Below are 22,722 nucleotides of genomic sequence, written 5' to 3' on the forward strand. Positions count from 1 at the left end.
TATAGTTCCCAGGATTCTTCTAGTCTGTGCAGCTTTCTGGTTGACATATGTCCTGTTTTCCTAGTAATCATCATCATTCTGGGTCAGTAGTGGTACTTCCTGCTTTATCATTTTTCACCTGTGGATTAATTGTCCCTTATTTGAAATACTGTAAAATTTAAAAAAAAAAATGAATTAAGACATCTTTTTGTTGCAAAAATGCTGTTACCACCACCATGATCTTGGTAAACATTCAGGGAGCTGTCATCAACCTAAAAGGAAGCGCTAAGAATTGGATATGCTCCGGCAGAAAACAAAACCACAGTTACTTCTGATCTTCCACCGTGATGGGTACATGGAGGTATGCCTCTGATGGGAGGCCAGGAACTCGCCCTGCTGAACCAATATAAGTGCAGGGCACTGAGCACTGAGCAATGACATCCCAGCATGTTTCAGCACTTTGCTTAAATACCAGCCCTCTAGAACTTTATAATCTGAGGAGCTACTACTTTCCATTCCAAGTCAGCGATTCTCAACCAGTGTGTCATGACACAACAGTATGTCGTGCTCTTCCTGGTCTCCCATTGCTCTTCCCTCCCTCTCCTCCAGCAAGACACAGCCAATTCTTCGACGAACTCTGCTGCCACTCCTGCCTAGGCTATCAGCACATTAAAGCCCAGGGTATAACGGCAGCAGCATTCATGGAAGCCGGCAACAGCAACATGGCCTTTTCTATGCGCCTCTGCGGCCCGGAAGAGGAAGTGATGTTCAGCAGGGCGCGCGGGAAGAAAAAAAGGGCCATGCTGCTGCTGCTGCCACAGACATCAAATGCCCCAAGGCTCCCTCCACATCCCGTGATCGCAGAAGCAAATCCATCTCCTTTCTGAGGCAGTTCTTCATTGCCGCAGACCCGAAGGCAGCTGATTGCTGGATTTCCCCGACAGCCGCAAGAAGGGAAATCTCCACAGTCACATTCTCAGCCGACTGCCCCTCTGCTCTGCACCGCGATGATTGTGGCACAGGAAAACAGCCAAGTGATGCCTTCTTAGCAGTAAGGGGCTGGGGGGGGGGGGGGGGGGTCACTCCTGCTGCAGTTCCCAGCCTGTCATGACTCTGCTCTAATAGCAGCACACCGGCTGCCCTTCATAGTCACCCAGTCCAGATCCAGGATGCCTCATGCTGCAGCTGCCATGTGTGCTCGGAGGGGGGTTTGAGTGAGACAAAGAAAGTGATCAGGGAGGTGACCATTGTGTGTGACTGGTGTATGCGAGAGAAAGAGACTGGTCAGGGAGGTGAATAGGGTATACAAGAGAAAGTCTGGTCAGAGAGGTGATTAGAGAGAGACTGGTCAAGAAGATGACTGGTGTGAGAGAGACAAACTGTGTGTATATAAAACAGTTTGGTAGTGGGCCCAAAGGAAGAAGACTGTGAGGACAGAGCTTCAGTAGCCATTGCTGCTTCTGTTGTGTGTTATTGGCCTGTAAAAAAAATGGAGAAGGAGAATTGCTGGAGAGGGTAAGTAAAGGTGACTTTTTAAGTTTATTGTTCTTGGACTGACTGCCATTTTAATTATTGGGTATTATGTGATGTGTCTGCTGTTTGAAATATTTTATTGATGTTTGGAGAATTTTTAATACTTTTTATAAGTTTTTAATGATTGGATGTTATTCTACATATCAGTTGTTTTGAAACATTTATTCTATTATAAGTATAGTTTTAGAGTTATTTTATATTTCTTAGGAAACTTATAAATGTAAATGTGTAGGCAAAAATTGAATTGGAAACAGCAAGAAGCTAGACTGAGTGTATGCAGTGCAAAATGGAAAAACAAAAATGTTATCTTTATGGTCACTACATTCTGTATTTGGTGAAGGTCTGTCTGAGATCTGCATGTGTGACCCAGGTAAGAGTATTCTGCAAGCTTGTAATTTCTGTGTAGGGGATCCATAGCAACTTGGCTTGTTTTGTTTTCCTAATTGAAGGTGTATTGCTGTTTATGGCCTGGTTAAATATTTGTAGCATTGCCTTTTCATAAATGGGGTTGTTCCTGTTTTGAGTGAATTCCATAAGGTGTAACTTTGTGCGCATCATTTGGTATACAATATTGCAGATCCTAGGAATGTGTTAGTTGCTATATTTGTTTTCATTTCTCTAGTTTTACACTGCAAACAGAGTGGCTTTTTTGGGTTTCCATTCCAGTTGTGTCTGCATATTTGCAATTTGTGGTCTTTCTGTACTTGGTGAAGTTCATTTCTGCATGTGTGACCAAGATGAGGTCACTAGTATGTAGGCATTTGTATCAATCTTATTTATTGTGTTTTCTCATTAGGACATGCATTGATGCTAAGTTACTGTCTTTTCTTAAGTAGGGCTATTACGCCTCATAGGAGGGAGAGTTTATGTTGCTATTATTGAGGTGACACCAGAAATATGTTTTTTTGTAAGGTGTCTTCTCTGCACCCATTGTTGGGAGGTCAGGGGGATTCCTATAGATGCAAAATATGTGTTTACATTTAGCCCTGTGACAGTCATGTGCTCAGTGTGTCACACATGTGAGAATCATCTGTCAGGTGTGCCCTGACAGAAAAAAGGTTGAGAATCACTGTTCCAAGTTTCAAAAGTATTAAGCTTTGCAAGGTGAGAATGAAGTTGCTCTCTGTACCTAGTTCTAACTTCTGGAACCATTTTCCAGCTGACTTAAAGAAAGAGGGATGCTACAAAACATTCAGAAAAAAACTAAAGGCTCTTTTATTTAGACAGGCATAATATATATAAAACAAGGTTTTTACTTTCAGTCTCAATTAAGCGTACAAGTATAACAGTAATAAGGCTTTTTTTTTTAATGAAGCTTAATATTTGACTATCTATAATTTATGTATGAATTTGATTCAGACAGCTAACACTGGGCCCTGACTTTTACGGTCTGAGGTACTGATAAGGAGACATTAGGAAAAAAGTGCAGGACTGATTCTATGGCCAAGTCCAAAAGCAAAGCATGTTCAAGTAGCATTGTCTGAATTATCAAGACTGCTCACCAAGTAAAAATATTGCTAGTAGTATTACTACCTTTAATATAAGGCAACATGCACACAAGCTTTCTCATGCACACACTTGCATATTCACTCACACTTTCTCATGTTTACATGCTCATTCTCAAACACACACACACACTCTCATGCCTCTCTTAATAGAAACACGGGGTAACCACTGTTCCCTATAAGCTGTGTATGTGCAAGGCCATGCACAACTTTTATCCCCACGTGCAGGAAGATCCATGGGGCCGTGGTGGAGCTCATCCCACTACAGCCCAAAGAAAACAAGAGACAACCTCCCCCCCCCCCCCCCCCCCAAACTTCCAGGTGCTACTCTTTCCTGCCCATGCAGCCAAGGAAAAAAAAATGTTGCCAGGGCTACACGGGCAAAGAGGAGGAGCAGCGTTGGCCCACATGCAGAAGAGCAGCAGCTTCTGTGGCAGTGCTGCTGTAGATCCTACCTCACAGCGGCCCGGGAAGAGGAGGCCTGGTAGCAGTGGGCCGAGAAGATCAGGGCTGCTAGGGAGCCCATCCCACGGTGACCCACAAAGAGGAGGCCTAGAGGCAAAAGGAAGGCTGAGACCCTGTAGAATGTGTGTATATGAGAGTTGAGAGAGGGAGAGTTGAGAGACAGTGTGTGAGTGTGAGTGTGTGTGTGTGTACTCGTGCAAGTGGAGAGACTGTGTGAGAGCGAAAGCCTGTATGTTCAATGACAGCATGTGAGTGTGTATGAGTGAAAGAGAGAGAGCGACAGCATGCGAGAATGAGAGCCTGAGCATGTGATTGAGGTAGGAAGGGAAGAAGACAGGTGGCGAGAAAAGAAAGTAAAAAAAGAGACCCTATAAAAGAAATTGGGAAAAGACTAAGAAAGGGAACATGGAGAAAAAAGCCTGGGGCCAACAGATTAAAAAACTAAGATCAGGCAACAAAGGTAAAAAACTTTTTTTTTAAAATTTTTTGACACAATCATGTTACATTTGGGAATGAATATTACATATTTGTATTTTGTTCTTTTGGGTTTTCCATTTTATTTTTGCCTGCATGTTTCTGTTTCTAATTTGTAACCCCTTATTCTATGTTAGGTAAGGGTCTGTCTGTGTTCTGCCTATTTAACTGAGATGCAGTATTTTTGCTAACATTTAGTTTTTCTGTAGGCCTTTGCAGCCGTACAGCTTGCTCTGTTAACCCCAGTAGGTAGTGTATTAGTGTTCCAGGGCATGGTATAATATTTTCATTGCTGCCATGTCCTAGATAAGGCTGCTGTTTGAGCCTGAGATAGTGCTGGTATGGTATAGTAAGGTTCTAGGTGTCTATTTTTTTTGTTTTGCAAAGGTTTATGTTCTCAAAGTGTTTGGCAGTGAGATGAGTGTGTGTGGAAGAGGAGAACTGAGTGTGTGGGCGCATGTGAGTCTAGGGAATGAATGAGAGGCATGAGAGTGTGTGTGTGTGTATTTGTGAGAATGAGCATGTATACATGAGAAAAGGTGTGAGTGAATATGCAAGTGTGTGCGTGAGAAAGCTTGTGTGCATGTTGCTACCAATGTTTCCTCTAAGGATTGGGTTGCTATGAGCATAAAACTGATAGGCTTTTTGCATCAAAGAAAGTAGTGCTCACAAGGTAACGAAACCAAAAATGTTTGCTCACGAGTAAAACATTTTGCACACAGCAACTCAATCTTTAGAGGGACAACTGGGGGTAACCTGCACAGAGCGGCAGTTACTATCATAAGAAACTTGCTGGGCAGACTAGATGGACCATTTGGTCTTTTTCTGCTGTCATTACTATGTTAATATGTTTTTATTATGTCGTCTTTATAATTATGGATATTTTAATTGTAAAAACCAAAAAAGAACCAAAAAACCACAGTCTTCTCAATCAAAACCGTACATCTAAATAACTTTGGAGACGTTCGCGTCCGGGAAGAAGCATCTGTCCTGAGATTTAACTCAAAATTACTCCTGAAGAAGCAATAGTGTTATCGCGAAACACCGGCCGTTGTCGGGCTTTATTCTTCAACCATGCTTCGGGGAACAGATGTGTCCTTTTCCTAAAATTATCGGGACTTTGAAAACACTTTTCTAAAAGTTGGGACTTTTGAAAACACTCTTCTAAAAAAACACGCCGCAAGTGACGAGTAGTCCGGACGGCAAGTCACTAGACTGCCGTTGTCTGGCTTGCTGATGCGGCATCTTCTAAGCAAGTTTACTTATAGTTGGCACAGCATTGATAAATAAACGCACAAGGTCTTTTTGTTGTTTTTGGTTTTATTTTAATTGTAAACCACATAGAACTTTGGATAAAATGGTATATAAGTATTTTAAATAAATAAACAAAATAAATACCGAATGGAGCATCTCCATCCTGAAATGAAGGATTCTGAGACTGCTGTTTACCCTTTCTGACTGAGAGTAAGAAAGAATGATAAACATTGAGTAACGACAATGACTCTGTTCTAAATGGGGTACCAGAATCACAGCCTGCAATATCTAAAGCCTTAATAAGGTGCCTCGGATTGCCCTTTGCTTGGCCACCCAACAGCAGGGAAATAAATAAAATTGTGAGGCAATAAAGCAGCGAATTCCAAAGCATAATTGAGGCAGATCACTTCAAAAACCCACCAATCGGATATTATTCACGTCTACTGTTGATAAAACTGCTGTAAGTGGGAGCCTACTGAAAGCCCAGTGAGTGAACCTGTCATGCCTCATTAAGAGTCTTGACTGGCTGCCGAGAAGCTGGGATAGGCCTAGGCCTGCAGAAGGCATGAAAAAACTGGCTACCTCCCCTAGAGTCCCATGAGTCACAAAAGAAATAGAAAACAGACTATTTGCCGAGCCTATAGCATCTAGAGTCCTGAAACTGACCCCAGCTTTTACTAGGGCAGTAAAGGGACTGAGAACTGTCTTCAGAGAGCCTCTGTGGCTTTGGATCACCCAGATTCTTCACTAACTGCTGCAAATCTTCTACAAATAGCAATTTCCCCTTGAATGGGAGCTTTGGCAATCCAGATTAGACCAAAAAACTGCTTCCCAATTGTGAAGCCCAAGGAGACATCAGGCTGCCATGGAGGAAGCCACTGACCAGGAAGAAGTCCAGAGCAAATCATATAGAACATCTGCCAAAATTTAGGCCACACCCACTAGTCGAACAAAGAGCACACAGGTGCTTCAAGGGAAGCTCTATCCTCTGATCTGAGGATCTTTAAGAGAAGTGCTCTCTTCTACTGGGATAGCTGCATGTCTGGTTAACGCAGTTACAAGTGCATCCATACAATGAATTTGAAACAATTGCTCAACTGTATCCGGTGACAGAGGGTAGAACTACAGATTTTTTGTCTTAAGAGCGCTCTCAGGAACTTCCCACTCAGCGAACATCATCTCTTCTACCTCAGAATGCAAAGAAAAATCTTCAGTGGATTTGAAAACCCCCTTGATGATAGGGTCCAAAACAGGAACCTCCTCTTAGAATCTACAGTCCTGAGTCAGGACACCACCTGATCCATTAATGCTGGGACTTTGTCTTTGTGAAAGATATGGATAAGAGAGCCATCCTTCCTATCTGAAGGAACATACAAAGGCTGAGTTCAAATGCTTCCCAGCATCCTCTTGTACTTCCTCCAGATCCAAGAGAAAAAGACTCTGAAGATCCCAATGCACTTGGGGGATATTGGCTCCCCACAGAAAACCTTATTAGGCGCAAGAAAGGACCTGCACTTACCATTTGGTTTTTGAACGGCAAAGAAAAATCTGGAGGCAAAATCCTCAAAAATTTTAGACTGATCCAAAGGACCCCTACCCTGAGGGTTCTCCACAGGACCTAAATACCAGAAGATCATTAAAACCTTTGCTGCATCTGAATAAGACTCCTGCATGCTCAAAGCTCCCACAGAAGAAAGGCCAAATATGGCAGACACTCCTGCCAAAACTACAGCAGTAGAGACCATCTCTGAAGCAGGATCTAATCGCAGTTCAGCCAAACAGCCTTTCCCCATGGCCATAGTGAATGCGACTGACTTGTTGGAGGACATTAGAAGCAGCTCTGAAGATGTCCCCAGTGCATGTGCACAGGCTGAACATGAAGCTTTTTTTTCCCTTGAGCCACAAACCGCTGAAAGACAGCTGGGCTCAGATTTCTCCATCCCCCTGGAAGCACGCCACAGCAGTGGCCACCTGCCATGCATCGACCTCTCTCCCTGCAGGACCTTACCTAAACAAGCAGAAGGCCTGTAAAGCAGAACTGTCTCTCAGCCTGATAGGGAAGACTTCTGTAGAGTGCTGCTTTCCACTTTGCCACTGTCTGGCTTTTTGCGATGGTTTCTTTCCTTCAGGCTGCCAGAGCGGGATGAGGGGAGTCTCTTCAATTTGCTTGACGTAATCAGCAAGGATTCTCCCTTTTTGTTTTGGGGTTTTTTTTAAATAAAACAGGAAAACCCAATTTCCAAAAAATGGCTCAACCAAGTCCCCTCTAGGACAGGGAACCCCTTTCAATCAATCGACTCATTTTGCTGGGAGAAAAAGTAACCTGGCCCAGGCTACATCAGTGCTAAGCCAAAATCCTGCTGCACAACCAATAAGTTGGGCGGGGGGGGGGTTATTATTATTATTTACAAAATTTCAAAATATTACAAAGAACAAAACTTTGCACAGAAACTTCTGAGGATTAAGAAAAAAAGAACACCATTCAGAAAATATAATACAAGAAAGTAATCCCCTTCTAATATAGACCTTCCAACCTTAAGGGGGAGGAGAGAAATAACAATGAGAAAAAATAAGAAAATACATTACCAGGATAAAAAAGCCATAGCATGAAGTCCACTCTTACATACTAAAAGGACAAGTCAAATCTTAAACTGTTGGGGATACAGATGCCACAGTCGTCTTCCTCCTATCCAAAACAGATCTCAACTGTTTGGTACAAAGAAAATATAACATTCATTTCTCAGTATGATAACAGCTTTACAAGGATATCGAAGTAAAAACGAGTCACTGAGAGCCTGTACTTTGATGCAAAGCCAAAAATTCTCTATGTCTCGACTGGGTTGCCCTGGCCAGAACAGGATAAATCCTGACTGGTTGTCCCTGAAATTCCACATTCAAATTTGTAAAGTAGCTTTTTATTATATAACTTACATCATGCTTATTAAAGAAGGAGACTAACAGTGTCAATCTTTCAATAATTTCAATAGAAGAAGATTCCCCCCAAAACAAAAAAAAAGTCAAATTAGCCATATCCAATGAAACTTGAGAGGCAGCTTGTTGAGCAACCTTTTGTTTAAACTTAAAGGGAAGGAAAAAACACCTTATTAATTGGAGATGAAGATTCAGGAGGAAGATGTAATATGTCCACAAAAAATGTCTTTAAAGTCGAGGGGTTTCACCCATAACCCTTGGAAAATTAGTAAAACAAATTCAAATATTTTAAGCAGTTCTCTACAAATTCTAGTCTTCGAGTGAGAAATCCTCATTCTGGGTTGATAGTAGCATTAACGGACTCCATTCTCTGAACAGTAGTTTCAAGTGACAGAATCCAATCTAAATATTTAGTCGATACTTTATATAGTCCTGAGCAAGAGAATCCGGTCTTGAAGACAAAGAGTCAACTTTACTATAGCATTCAGAGAAGGAGACAGAAAGGCTAGCTTCTAAGGCCCACAGGTAACAGCTGGTTTCAGAGGCAGTGAAATCCTCTTTTGGAACAATGACTCAGCGGTTGCTGCAGCCCTCGCAGATTGATTTTCCATTGCTGGTAATACCTCTGTAGACAAATCTTGTGGGTGAAGTATTGCCTGCCCCGAGGTTCCATAGGCCTGAACCTCCTCCACACGGTAAGCTTCAGATAATATTGAGAATCCAATGCCAGCAGCTCCCTCCATCGAGGCACCCTTTGTGACATCATCACTCTGCGCCTCGGACACATCCGTAAGATCTCTTATCACAAGCACCTGGCAGTAATCAGCTATCCAGCAGGCTCAATGATGCCAAGTCCCCGGTCGAGGAAGAGTCTCCTCTGCCCTTCTCGACAATGGGACTCAGAGCCCGCATTTCTTCTGGATTGAAAGACACGTTTTGCAAAGGTATGTTGCCTCATGGGGGGGGGGGGGGGGGGGCTGAGGGAAACACCCACACTAGTCCTTTCTATTCTGTTTTAAATGCCCTCGAAAAGGAAACCAAAAACTTCAGAACCTATAGGCACCCCGAAGCAGTGTCAGTTCATGTGGCCATCTTGATTCCTCCCCCAGCTCCGCACCACCAGTAAGCTCTACCACCTCCAAGAGGCAGAGAATACTGGCTTCTCTCAGTGCTGCACCAGTCCTTGCACCGCCCCGCAGTTTTCCTGGCCAAGAACACCTCATGCATCAAAGCACAAGTCAGCAGAAAAAATACAAGGCATCACCCAAGGCTCCCTACTCTGCCTCATCACCAGAATGGGCCCCTCTAGCCTGTTGACCTGCCCTGGAGTCCCTATCACCTGGGGAACGACGCGGGAGTCGCGGAAGTGAATAAAATGGCCGCTGTTCCCACACTTAGCGTGAAGGGGCCATCCACTGCCTGCAGCGCACCGAAAAGTCGGCCAGGCTTGCCCCACCTCCACGATGCTGCCAGAATGAGTGCCAACGACCCCTCTCCCCCGTAGAGACAACTGAGCACATCAGCAGTCATGGGAGAGACGCACACACGTCCCCGCTGACCTCCCAACTAGGGCTGCGTGGCAACGCCACGAAGTGCAGGGACTCCCAGAATGTGAGACAAACCAGCCACCGATGGAGCAACCCACCAGGGAGACTGGCAGCAACAACCACCCTAGGACAGAGGGACAAAGAGCCACTCAATCAGTCCCAAAAAGAGAAAGTGCTTTTTTTTTTTTTTTTTGCAAACTTTAATGAGGCTGCCAAACTAAAACAAATAAAGAAATACTACTTCCGTTTAAAGAAGATTGTCTGTTAGTAAAAACTCTCTCTGTCTCCATCTGCTGGAGGGGAGACAAAACCCAGGAGTCTGGACTGATCTGGATACGAACAGGGAAATTGTTTTTTTTAAATACGATCCTAAATGCCCTGGAAATACAATTCCAAACAACACGATATCACCTCAATATAGTATTTCAAAAATTATTGTATGTTTTGTAATGATGAGAAAAAAATTTCTCTAAAACAATTATAATGAACTCAATATAATGTGTGATATCCACCATAACAGTGGGCAAAAAATTTTTGGGAAAGATGAGGAAGGTTTCATACAACTTTATAACATCGCATCCAGCAATGTGTAATGTTTTTAATCATAAACCGACCTCCTCCAACCCGTGAACATTTTTATGTATTTTTTAGCGTGATCAATTTAATAAACCAAAACAACTTAAAAATATTTCTGATTCGATTACAAATATTTTACCCCATGAGGGGTTGATGTTCAACAAGTCCCAGCACAAATTAGAATGAACGCCGAAAAAGAGTTTATCAACAGAATTAACCGGTTATCCTTTTTTGTCCTACACTGTCATTAACCACAAAAATGGTTTTTGATTCTTAAATGAACAGCGAACAAATATTCATATGGTTTTGTAAAACAACCCAATTCAACGTATTCTTGTCTGGAACTCTTCATGAATATTTTGTCAACAATTTACTTCATATGTGCGATACTTCACATTCTTTTCAATAACGCACAATTCTCCATAAACACCGGTACTGAATCTTTAAGATCTTATTAGGGGCACAACCCCACTACTTATCTATACACGATCAGACTTTTGGCTCCATGTCCCTATCCTGATCAGACCTTTGGCTCCATGTCCCTATCCCGATCAGACCAAAAGTCTGATCGTGTATAGATAAGTAGTAGGGTTGTGCCCCTAATAAGATCTTAAAGATTCAGTACCGGCGTTTATGGAGAATTGTGCGTTATTGAAAAGAATGTGAAGTATCGCACATATGAAGTAAATTGTTGACAAAATATTCATGAAGAGTTCCAGACAAGAATGCGTTGAATTGGGTTGTTTTACAAAACCATATGAATATTTGTTCGCTGTTCATTTAAGAATCAAAAACCATTTTTGTGGTTAATGACAGTGTAGGACAAAAAAGGATAACCGGTTAATTCTGTTGATAAACTCTTTTTCGGCGTTCATTCTAATTTGTGCTGGGACTTGTTGAACATCAACCCCTCATGGGGTAAAATATTTGTAATCGAATCAGAAATATTTTTAAGTTGTTTTGGTTTATTAAATTGATCACGCTAAAAAATACATAAAAATGTTCACGGGTTGGAGGAGGTCGGTTTATGATTAAAAACATTACACATTGCTGGATGCGATGTTATAAAGTTGTATGAAACCTTCCTCATCTTTCCCAAAAATTTTTTGCCCACTGTTATGGTGGATATCACACATTATATTGAGTTCATTATAATTGTTTGAGAGTCATTTTTTTCTCATCATTACAAAACATACAATAATTTTTGAAATACTATATTGAGGTGATATCGTGTTGTTTGGATATCAATGATTTATATCCCTCAGGAAACATTGTGCTCTTTTGTTTTTGGTTTCTTACACTGGAAATACAATTGACATGTAATTCTCATTTAACTAAAGTGCCTCCTACTTGCTTCTGAATTTAAACTTGCATCTAGAAATCTAAGTGCTGCACAAAAACAAAATACCATATCATTCTATATGCATATTAAAACAGATGAATTATATACAATTTTTCAGGACCCCACATGCAGTATCTCTCAGTCCTCTGTTCTCCTCTATGAAATGTTAAGCATTCCTATGGTGAGTGGAAGCATATGTAGAAGGCATTATTTCCAGGTAGTACTTCAAACTAGATCAAAACAAACACACCTCAGAATCCGAGACAACATCGACATCATTTCCAACAGAGTCAATGAAATCATATGCCATTCCAAAGCTAAAAAAAAATAAAAAGAGAATTATAAATATCAAAGGCAAGTGAAACAATGGCAGTTGACCATCATGCCATAGGCAGATTTATTTACAGTTGAACATACTTCCCATGTTTTCTTGAATTCGGATACTGTTTTTTTCTCCACTACCTACACAGGGAGGCTGTTCCATGCATCCACTACTCTCTCTGTAAAGAAATATTTCCTAAGATTACACCAGAGTCTACCCTACTTTCATCCCCATTTCATGACCCCTTATCCTAGAGCAGAGATAGACAATTCCGGTCCTCAAGAGCCACAAACAGGCCAGATGTTCAAGATATCCACAATGAATATGCATAAGATAGATCTGCACACAACGGAGGCAGTGCAGGCACATCTCTCATGCATATTCTTTGTAGATATTCTGAAAACCTGACCTGTTTGCGGCTCTCGAGGATCAGAGCTGGCCACCCCTGTTTTAGAGCCTTCTTATGGTTGAAAGAGGCTTGCTTCCTGTGCATGGAAACCTTGGAGGTATTTAAATGTCTCTATTATATCTCACGTTTCCTCTAGAACATCATGTTTAGATCTTTGTCTGTCCCCGTATGCTTTAGAATGAAGACTACTCACCATGTTAGTAGCCACCATCTGGACAGTCTCCATCCTGTTTATATTCCTTTGAAGGTGCGGTCTCAAGAATTTACACAGTATTCCAAATGAGGTCTCACCAAGAACCTATTGAGAAGCAGTATCACCTCCCTTTTTCTGTTCACCATGCCTCTCCTTATGCAGACAAGCATCTTTTTCGCTTTTGCTGTAACTTTATCCACCTGTTTGGCCACCTTAAGATCATCAACTTCCCTCTTGCTGCTCAGTAGGGATGTGCAGAGCAAACGTTTATGTTCATAAGTCCATAAGTCGAAAGGGGGGGTCAATTTCGGTCAATATGGACATATGGAGAATTCCATGAGTTGAGTCTATGTCCATACGTACAAATAAAAATTTAAACCCCTCACCCTCCTTAATCCCCCCCCCCAAGACTTACCAAAACTCCCTGGTGGTACAGCAGGGAGTCAGGACGCCATTTCTGAACTCCTTTGCGAGGAGCACGTGACGTCGGGGCCTCCTGACCCCCCCAAGCTGGCCAAAAGTTCCTTTTGGGTGCAAAGAGGGTCCCGGAGCGATCGCACGGGGAATAACGTGACGCCGACGTCACATGCTCCTCGCAAAGGAGTTCAGAAATGGCGTCCTGACTCCCTGCTGTACCACCAGGGAGTTTTGGTAAGTCTTGGGGGGGATTAAGGAGGGTGAGGGGTTTAAATTTTTATTTAGGATCAACAATCGCGATTTCCAACTTATTCAACATAGCTATGTTGAATAAGTTGGAAATCCGATCGTTTTCGCCTCATCACTTTTTTAAGTTAAAAAAAAAAAGTTGCGTTTTACATTTAAGTTCAAAACGAATGCACACCCCTACTGCTCAGCCCCCTCAGACTGAGTTCCCCCCCCCCCACCCGTGATGTCATCTGTGGGCGCAAGCGGTTAAAGGCAAGAGAGTGACACCGGAGGTGCCGCACGCCAAAGGAGCGCACACAAGGGGCATGCCCCTTTATGCCGCCCCCAGCTAACGAAGGACTAGTACCGGTCTTGTATCTGTTTTTTATTTATCTTTAAATTAAGAGTTGTTACATTATGCATTGCTTAAACACAAATCCAATTAGTACAATTATTTACAAGGGTAATTTATAAACCTGTGCCACTCAATTATCATACAAAATCATCAAGAATGGATAGTAAACCCATTAAGAACAGATGTCTTAGAAGGATATCTTTAAATTCCAACTCTCTAACTTACTCATGTTTAATTTTATCCATTTTGTGATCAATATACAATTGATTGTTAAAACAAATACCCATTATAAACGATATATTAGATGATTATCATCCATCATTGTATTACTGAAATATGGTTAAAACCATCAGATTCAATTTTAGTCAATCAAATTGGTAATCCTATCAGACCTTTTCAATTCCCTGCGAAAATCAGAAAGGTGGTGGACTGATGCTAATTGCTAAGAAAGTTTGGTTTAAAATACACACCCATTTCGTTTGCCCCTCCATTTGAGGTTGCATTGTTTAAATCCAAAAAGCCTTCAGGTTTGTCTTCTTTACTGTCCACCTGGATTACTAGATCATAACAGTTCCCCACTGATAGAATGGTTTTCAAATTGTATCGAGCAGGATATCCCATCTATAAGTTTAGAGGATTTTAACTTGCATGTTGATAGTGTGCCATCCCCTTTAGCTTGTGAATTCTTTTTGGATGCTATGACAGCCTTGGGTTGGGAACAAGATGTGAGTGGTCTCATTCATAAGGCAGGGTATACTCTTGATCTCATCTTTATTAGTAATGCTACTGTTCGTCAAAATTCTTTTTAAATGTCTCTCTATATACTATGGTCAGACCATAGTTTAATCAGCACTGACATTACCTTGTATTCTAATAAATCCCTCACCAATGACACCAAAAAACGATTACATTTAGAAAAATCTTTAAATCTGACTTACTCCCTAGATTAGTTGCCCTTGATAATGATCTCAATTTAGAAGACACAGATCAAGCCACTATCTCATGGTTTGATAATATAACTGCTATTGCTGACAAATTAAGTCCAGAAATCAGAATGATTAGTAGTATTTAAAAAAAACAGATAAACCCTGGTATAATGCTGACTTAAAAGACTTAAAACGTTCATTAAGGAAGAGAGAGAGATCCTGGCACAAAAATCCTACATTGATCACACTAGGAGCCTACAGAGGTTTTCTTTCAAAATATAAAACATTAATTAACAAGACTAAAAGATTATTTCTCTAAAAAAAAAAAAAAACGGGTGATTTAAAATTCAATCCAAGAGCCCTTTTTACTATAGTCCAAAATCTAACAAGCGCTAATACTGGGAATGATTTAACCTTAGCAGAAGATAGATGTTCTGACTTGGCAAATTTTTTTTAAAATAAGATCAAGAATCTTATTAACTAAATTCCTTTAACCATTAATCAATCACCCTCACTAAATCCACGTGCGGTTCCTATCTGGGCTGAATTTGAAAATGTCTCTGTTCTAGAAATTGAAACAAATTATTAAAACTCTCAAGCCTGCCTCACATCCAATTGATCAAATTCCTACATCAACCTTTAAACTACTGGCTGATACTACTGCAAGACCACTTACTAACAGGCCGATACAGAACGGCGCGCTTGGCCGAGCGCACCATTTAGCCCCGTTTGACCGTGCATTTTACACGCACTATTATTACCCCTTATACCGTAAGGGGTAATATCACGTGGAAAACGCGTGGCCAACCCCCCCCCCCCTCGAAACTAATAGCGCTCATCACATGCAAATGCATGTTGATGAGCCTATTAGTTATAACTGCACATTTACTCTCAGTTATACCCGCACATTTTACTCTCAGAAATTAACGCCTGCCCAAAGGCAGGCTTTAATCAGGGGGCAACACGGGAAAGGTGTACAGAAAAGCAGAAAAAAACGGATGCTCAATTTCGCCAGCGTCCGTTTTCCGAATCCGTGGCTGTCAACAGGTTCGACAACTGACGCCGGTAAAATTAAGCGTCGTTTGTCACACCCGCTGACAGCCGCCGCTTTCGCCAATAAGGAGGCGCTAGGGATGGGCTAGTGTCCCTAGCGCCTCCTTATTAGCGCAGACCCTAATTTAAATAAAGAATCGCACGCTCAGGAGAAGTGCCTGGGCGCATGCCGGCTCTCCCGTGGAGTTTATTGAATCGGCCTGTAAGTTAATTAATTTATCCTTGACGCAAGGCAAAATACATCCAACTTTAAAATGTACAGTGGTACGACCTATATTAAAAAAAGCAAAATGCTGACCCTCAAGCTTTAGAAAATGATAGACCCATTTCCAACTATCCTTGAGAAGGTTGTTCAAATTCATCTTTCAGAACACCTCGACTCTAATAATATTCTATATTTATTTATTTGGATTCTGTAAATACAATACTGAATCTCTCCTACTTGCCTTAACTGACACGGTACTGAGAGGATTTAACACTGGCCAGTCTTATCTACTCATTTTACTTGATTTATCAGCAGAATTCGATATATTTAATCATCAGATACTTTTACAGTGGTTAACAGAAATAAGTTTGACTACAACTACCCTACAATGGTTAAAATTGTTTTTAAAAGATCACTCGTTTCAAGTGAAAGCTGGCAATGTTATTTCAGAAAAAAACAAACTGAACTCGGGGGTGCCACAGGGATCCTCACTTTCAGCCACTCTTTTTAATATATATATATATATGTTACTATTATGCCACCTGCTGGCAGGCCTAGGTAATCCACATTACCTATATGCTGAAAAACATCCAATTTCTGGTTCCTAGCAAAGACTCTTTAGAATAGATAAAGCTATGAAACTTGCTGAAGAATACATTTCTGCAATAAAAACTCTACTGGTTCATATGAAACTCGTTCTCAATATTGAGAAAACGGAAATCATTCCGTTAAATAGGAAATCAAAACCTACCAATCTGTCCTTGCATATAGCACATGGAAAAATCAAATTATCTGCACCTGCCAGGGATTTAGGAATTATCTTAGATAATGAGTTAAATATGAAAAGACACCAATACAAAAATTAAGGAAGGTTATAATAAAGTCACATACTGAAGTGCTTAAAACTCTGCTCCACCAGGAGCAATTTCACACAGTCCTCCAAACTTTACTTTTCTCCAGTCCTGATTATGGTAACGCTCTGCTACTAGGCCTCCCAACAGGTACTTTAAGACCTTTACAATTGTTACTAACGCAACCGCCAAATTAACAGGAGGAAGAAAATTAGATCACATAACGCCTATATTGCGATCACTACACTGGCTGCCAATTAAATCGAGGACAGAGTTTGTCTTATGTTTGTTACATACGTGTCTGAACAATGATAAAACAGAGTGGCTGAACGCGATTATTCATTCGTACACATCGTAAAGAAATTTAAGATCTTCTAATCAAGGTTTCCTTGCAGTAACCCTCAATACATACAGCCCACCTTAATGAGGTCAGAGAAAGGGCCATTTCAATTGCAGGACCCAAACTGTGGAACTCAATCCCAATGGAATTAAGACTGCAAGTGGATTTCATAGTTTTATGAAAACAATTAAAAACAGTTATTCCAGAAGGCATTCAAAGATCTCACCTAACCTTAAATCAAAAACGTATACTAGCGGTTCAAATATATATGATATGATGAAATGAAGGCAGCTATTTTTCCTGTTCTCTCTTTTCTTTGTTTCCTTCCATTTTGCCTCGAGTATTGTTTTATGATTTACTTTTTAATCACTGTAAAGTTTTAACTATCACTTTTGTATTTGAATTGCAATTTTCATTAAGTTTTATCTATTTCTATTTTTAACTATATGTCAACATTGGGAACCACCATGATTGTCTATTAGAATGACAGTATATAAACGTTTTTAAATAAATAAAAATAAAATAAATCCGATAATCATCCCCACATCTCGCTCCTTTTTCATGCTCAGAAGAATTTCATTCCCAATAACGTCACTCTCCCTTGGGCGTTTGTAGCCCAAATGCAAAACTCTGCATGTCTTAACATTAAATCTTAACTGCCAGACCCTAGACCATTCCTTGAGCTTTGCTAGATCCCTCCTACTTTCCACAGCTTCCTGGTTGTCTGTTCAGTTGCAGATTTTAATATCATCGTAAAAAAAAGACAAACCTTTCCTATCAAGGCTTCCACAAAGTTGCTCTTAAAAATGTTAAAAGGCTACATTTGCAAAAATTCTCTTTTGCACAACTTTGTAGATGCAGAGTTCAAATTTGTGTGCTACAAGCAGTACAATGCAACTAATATTGGGATTTCTTGTACCCACTATGTTTTGCTGTGTGCGCGAGATTCACGACCTGTGTGGGGTATATACATGAGCACAGCTTAGAAGGAGCAGTGCTAATGACTAAGGATGGTTTTTAGAGAGAGCGAGCACCAAAGATCAAAGGCAAGGAATAAGAGGCGAGTAAGGATGCTGGGTTCAGTGGATTTCATTCACAATCAGAGTACAGATGTCAGACACTTATTCCATAACCATGCACTATGTGCTAGTGGTGCACAACAGGAGAATCGGAAACCCTGTATGAGTTCTCTTTAGTCATTAGTCTAATGAGCCAAATAGACTGGATTCTTTCAAGCACTATAATACTACTTTACTGTAAGTGATATCCTTTGCATGAAAAATTAAACCTAAGCAGATTATCTGAGGGTTTAGATCTCTCCAGATGGAAAGGCTGTGGAACACTAATATCCAAAGAGTAACAGATTGCCTTTACAGATTTAAGCATGACAGTCAATGATTAGCAATGTGCATAGAAAAACATGTACATGGAAAAAAACTGATGAAAATGAGAAAGGCACCAGTGTATTGACAGACCACACCTGCCGAGTAGCCATTAATAAAAGCCTGCCCTCCCAGGTCAGATATTATGCTAAAAAGAGTGTTGAGGCTCAAAAGTGCTTTCAACCATTGGGAAGCATTGTGCTGAGATCCCATAACACAGAAGGCTAGGCGGTGAGCTTCAACTGAAGCCCACCCAAAGTAAAGCCATGTAAGGCCATCCTTTGACACATGGTGGAAGAAACATCAATTTCATTCAAGTGAAAGTGAACTGCGCCAGTGAAACCAGCTGACACTTGAGCATGCAGAAGGCGTTAAAACAGGGAAAACATTTGTGAACTTGTTCTTAATACCATTTCTTTTTACACCATGGCTTCCCCCCCTAAAATCCCTTCTGGATGACAGAGTCAAAGAAGACATATTGGTAGACAGACTCCAGAACTGCAGGGATAGAGAAACAGCCCCTAAGCTGTATAAGATCAATGTTGGGCAATTCCCCACACTTACTAACATTTACTGAAGAACATTTACGCAGGGAGCTTCTACCAAATCTCTCTCAACCAATATGTATTCTCAATATACAATTTGTAAACTGAGTGGTTTGAATAAAATCTAATAAAAACCCAAGACTCCAATCTACGATAAGAATATCCTGAAGCAAAAGTCCAGCAACCTCTCTGTTAAGAAATGGAAACAGTAACGCCACAGGAGTTTGCACCTGTGGAAATCTGGACTCCACCCTGATCAGGGTCAGTGAGGGTTCAAGACCCAGGTTCAGTATGACCATCAGGACAGACTCCTCACCCTCTTAGCATAGGACCTGGAGTCCTACGTCTAAAGATAGCCTCCTTCTTCAATAGAACAGCCTCCTGGTATACGAGGTAGAATTAATATCTGTTTGGACACGGACCACTTTGTCGGCCAACGAACCCTCACAACTTTCTGGTTTACAATTATTGCCCTCCACTGAAAGAGGAAGGTGAAAATCCCTAAGCAACCCCATCTTGTGTGTGGAGCCTCTTATACAAAAGCTTCCAAACCCAGAATGTATGCAGCCATGATTAGGGTTAAAATATATCAGCTACCAAGAGAGTATATGACTCTCATGGCTGAATGTGTAGCTGTTCCAAGATGTGGAGTGGATGGAACCATCTATCCTTTAGGGGTCGGCATACAGTCCAAGCGTGACACTGACTTGTCTGGAACAGTTGCAAAGCCACATGTTCATGTGTTTCACAACAGGCATTTGAAATGCACTCCCCTTACGTGGGAGAAAATCCTTACCCGCTGCTTGGGAACAGATTCCTACTAGAGGGAATCTATTGGCAATACTGCGAGATGCCACATCTCTTGACAGCCCCTCCGAATGTCTTGTGACATCTGGGCTGCATGCCAGTCTGAGGAAGCGGTGTGAGGCAGAAAGCAGCTACTCAGAAGCAAATTCATCAGAAGGGAGAATAAAAACATCCCCTTCCCTGAGAAGGTATTAAGGCATTGAGGGGAAAACCTGCTAAGGTTTCCCTTAGCAGACCTTAAGTAACACACTTACCGTATTTTGTGGTCAATAAGATGCACTTTTTCCCCCCCCCAAAAGTGGGGGAAAAATTCTGTGCATCTTATGTAACAAATGTAGCGTCTCGCTCTCTCACGCGCCGTCCCCCTCCTCCTCCTCCCAACTCAGCCCAATCAGTATGGCGCAGGTCAAACATCAGCTGTTTGAACCGCATGCGCTACGGAGGCCCCTCCAGTTCAAACAGCTCCCTGCCGGTCTGCTGTTCCCGGGGTGCCGCCATTATTGGGCAGAGCCCCCACACGGGAACACACACCTGGAAGCTCCTCAAACAGGGAATCCAGGTCATAAGCTATCAAAAGAGGGACCTTTTGAAGGCCTCTCTCAACATCATGAGGGAGGTAAAAAGGCTCCAATCAGGGGCCGATTGCAAGAAAACATCAGCCTGGGGGATTTTTTCAGAACTGGCCCATAGGCTATTTGATGCCCTCATGCACCCTCCCTGCAGCTGCAGCACATGTATCTCCTGTCTGCGGCAGGATCAGTGGCATAGCCAGAACTGATTTTTTGGGGGTCCCACAGTTAACATGGGTGGACAGTAGGCACACAGGTCTGGGCCCTACTAATTGTACCCATAGCCATAAATAATGGCTGAGAGGGCACCTGACAAAGAATTTCTAAGTCCAACAGCTGTTATGCATCATAAGTGAAACTTCAAAATATTTTAACTTATTTCAAGCACTTACCAACATTAAAAATTCCTTAGTAACCTGTATTAATTTTATATTTATTGCAGTTTATAAGCAGACAAGAGTATCATGTAAAAAAAACAAAGAAAATAAATATCAGATCCAATCAATCAAGTAATAAACCAAATATCAATGTATTCTTTCATGAATCCTCCTTCTAGAAAGGCAGAGATAATCAGAACTACAATAAAATAGCAATAATCATAATAACCACATGAATGGGTGCAGAGCAGAATTAGGATAGTTCACATTACAACCCAACATGCAAAAAAAAATAAATAAAAATTTATATATATATATATTCAAATTCTGTTGTCACCTCAGGAAAACAAAATCCTTCCACTGCTAAACACTTTGTGAAATGACACAAACCCCTGCAAAAAAACAACACAAAAACACCTAGAACCTTGCCATACCATACAATCACAGTACTAACGCTAAATAATCAAACGGCACCATTATTTATGAAAAGGCAGCAATACAAATATTACACCAGGTCCTAGAGCAGAGCTTCCCAAATTGTAGGTCAGGACCTCAAATGGGGTCACAAAACCTCCAGCTGGGGTCACAAGTGATTCTAAGAGCAGTCCTCTCCAGACATCACCAGCAGTAGTGGAAATCAGCATGGGATCTTTGAGCTAGCATGCACTCTCAGTTCCTGCAATGGTCCCGCCCTCGCTTGAGTTTCCACGTTAACAGGAAGCCATGTGTGAGGAGGGACTGGGGCCACAGCAGGGCCTGGGAGCTTTTACTGGCTCACAGATCCTGTGCTGACATTCATTACTAATCCTGCTGCCAGTTGCAGATGAACATCAGGCACTGGACCAGCCATTGGGGAAGAGTGCACAGGTCTGTGCAGGTTGTCACTTCTTCTCTATCCTCTCCCATCACTGAACTTACCTAAGAGAAAAATGTTGCCCCTATCATCAGCCTGCCCTCTCTTCCCACTAGTTGTCATTCACTTATCGCCTGAGGCCCAAAGGAAAATGTTGCTGCTGATCCCAGTCAAGGGGATATTTGGATGGGGGCTGTTTGAAGGGAGGGATCAGATATAGGAAGGGTTTGAGGGTTGGATCAGTGGGAGAGGGATTAGCTGTGGAAGGTGAGAGGTGGGATGCGAGAAAAGAGAGAGGAAGGGGGTGACAGACGATCAATTAAGGTTACAAAAATGGCTTGGAGGTGAGAGAGGTTCAGTGGGGAGGATGTAAAAAGCTGGAGTGGGTGAGCGAGAGGCTAGGCTGGGAAGGGAAGAGGAACTGGGGGATGTAAGAGGTTGAGAGGCCCGCTGGAGAGGGTGGAGGTTGAGAGAGGGAATCAGTTGGAGTGCAGGAATGGTGAGTGGAGGGATTGTTGGAGGCGAACTACACCCCTGCTAATTAGGTTTGATTGACCTCTGGGGTCATGTGAAATTTCAAGTGCTAAAATAGGGTCACTGGCTAAAAGTTTGGGAAGCCCTGCCCTAGAGCAATAATACACCACCTACTGGGCAAAAAGAACAAGCCGGATTGCTACATATCCCTACAGAGAAAATACACACTAGCAGAAATACTGCACCTCAATCACACACGGGCAGAACACAGATCCACCCTTAACTAATACAGATATAAGGGGCTACAAATTAGAAACAGAAACAGGCAGATAAAGCCAAAATAGAAAGCCTGAGAAACCAGACTCTGAATAGTGGAACTCTAAAGAGAGAGCAAAATACAAAAATATAAGAAAAATATAAGAAACTAGCTGTACCCGGCCACGCGTTGCCATGGGTCAGTCTGGTTTAATTTCACAATGCGCATTAGCTCTGCTCCGGCCGTCCCAACTCCCTCCCCCCCTTCCCCGGTGGTGGAGCTCTGTCTCCATCTGCTGGTAGAGGTGCATAACCCACTGGTGTGGATTAACCTGTCTGAATGCTAAGAAACAAAAGTTTGACCAGGTTGCCCTGAGCATTAGGCTCACGCTCCATCGTAATATAATAGACATTGTAGCAGCGAGAGGATGCCTTCTTCTCTTTAAAGGTATTGAGAGACAAAGTCCTCCAGGACCCTCTAAACATTAAACAGACCCAATACGTCTCATCAAGACATTAAACCTTAATTGTTAATTAATGTCACTCTTCCCATAA

The 22,722-nt window shown here is 41.7% G+C and overlaps 1 protein-coding gene across 4 annotated transcripts in view; it reads right to left on the bottom strand.

Moving 5' to 3' along the window:
• The window catches only part of EDRF1 (erythroid differentiation regulatory factor 1), a 190,410-nt gene that overhangs the window by 153,002 nt on the left and 14,686 nt on the right, over positions 1-22,722 (bottom strand). For 3 of the 4 annotated variants that reach the window (XM_029610049.1, XM_029610048.1, XM_029610050.1), the window contains exon 3: positions 11,857-11,923. The exons of the other annotated variant lie outside the window; for it this stretch is intronic. In XM_029610049.1, the coding sequence (XP_029465909.1) occupies positions 11,857-11,923 (67 nt within the window). The remainder of the gene's footprint in view (positions 1-11,856; positions 11,924-22,722) is intronic. 4 annotated transcript variants of the gene reach the window in all.

The sequence above is a fragment of the Rhinatrema bivittatum genome, chromosome 7 (genome assembly GCF_901001135.1).
Source record: "Rhinatrema bivittatum chromosome 7, aRhiBiv1.1, whole genome shotgun sequence".
NCBI lineage: Eukaryota > Metazoa > Chordata > Amphibia > Gymnophiona > Rhinatrematidae > Rhinatrema > Rhinatrema bivittatum.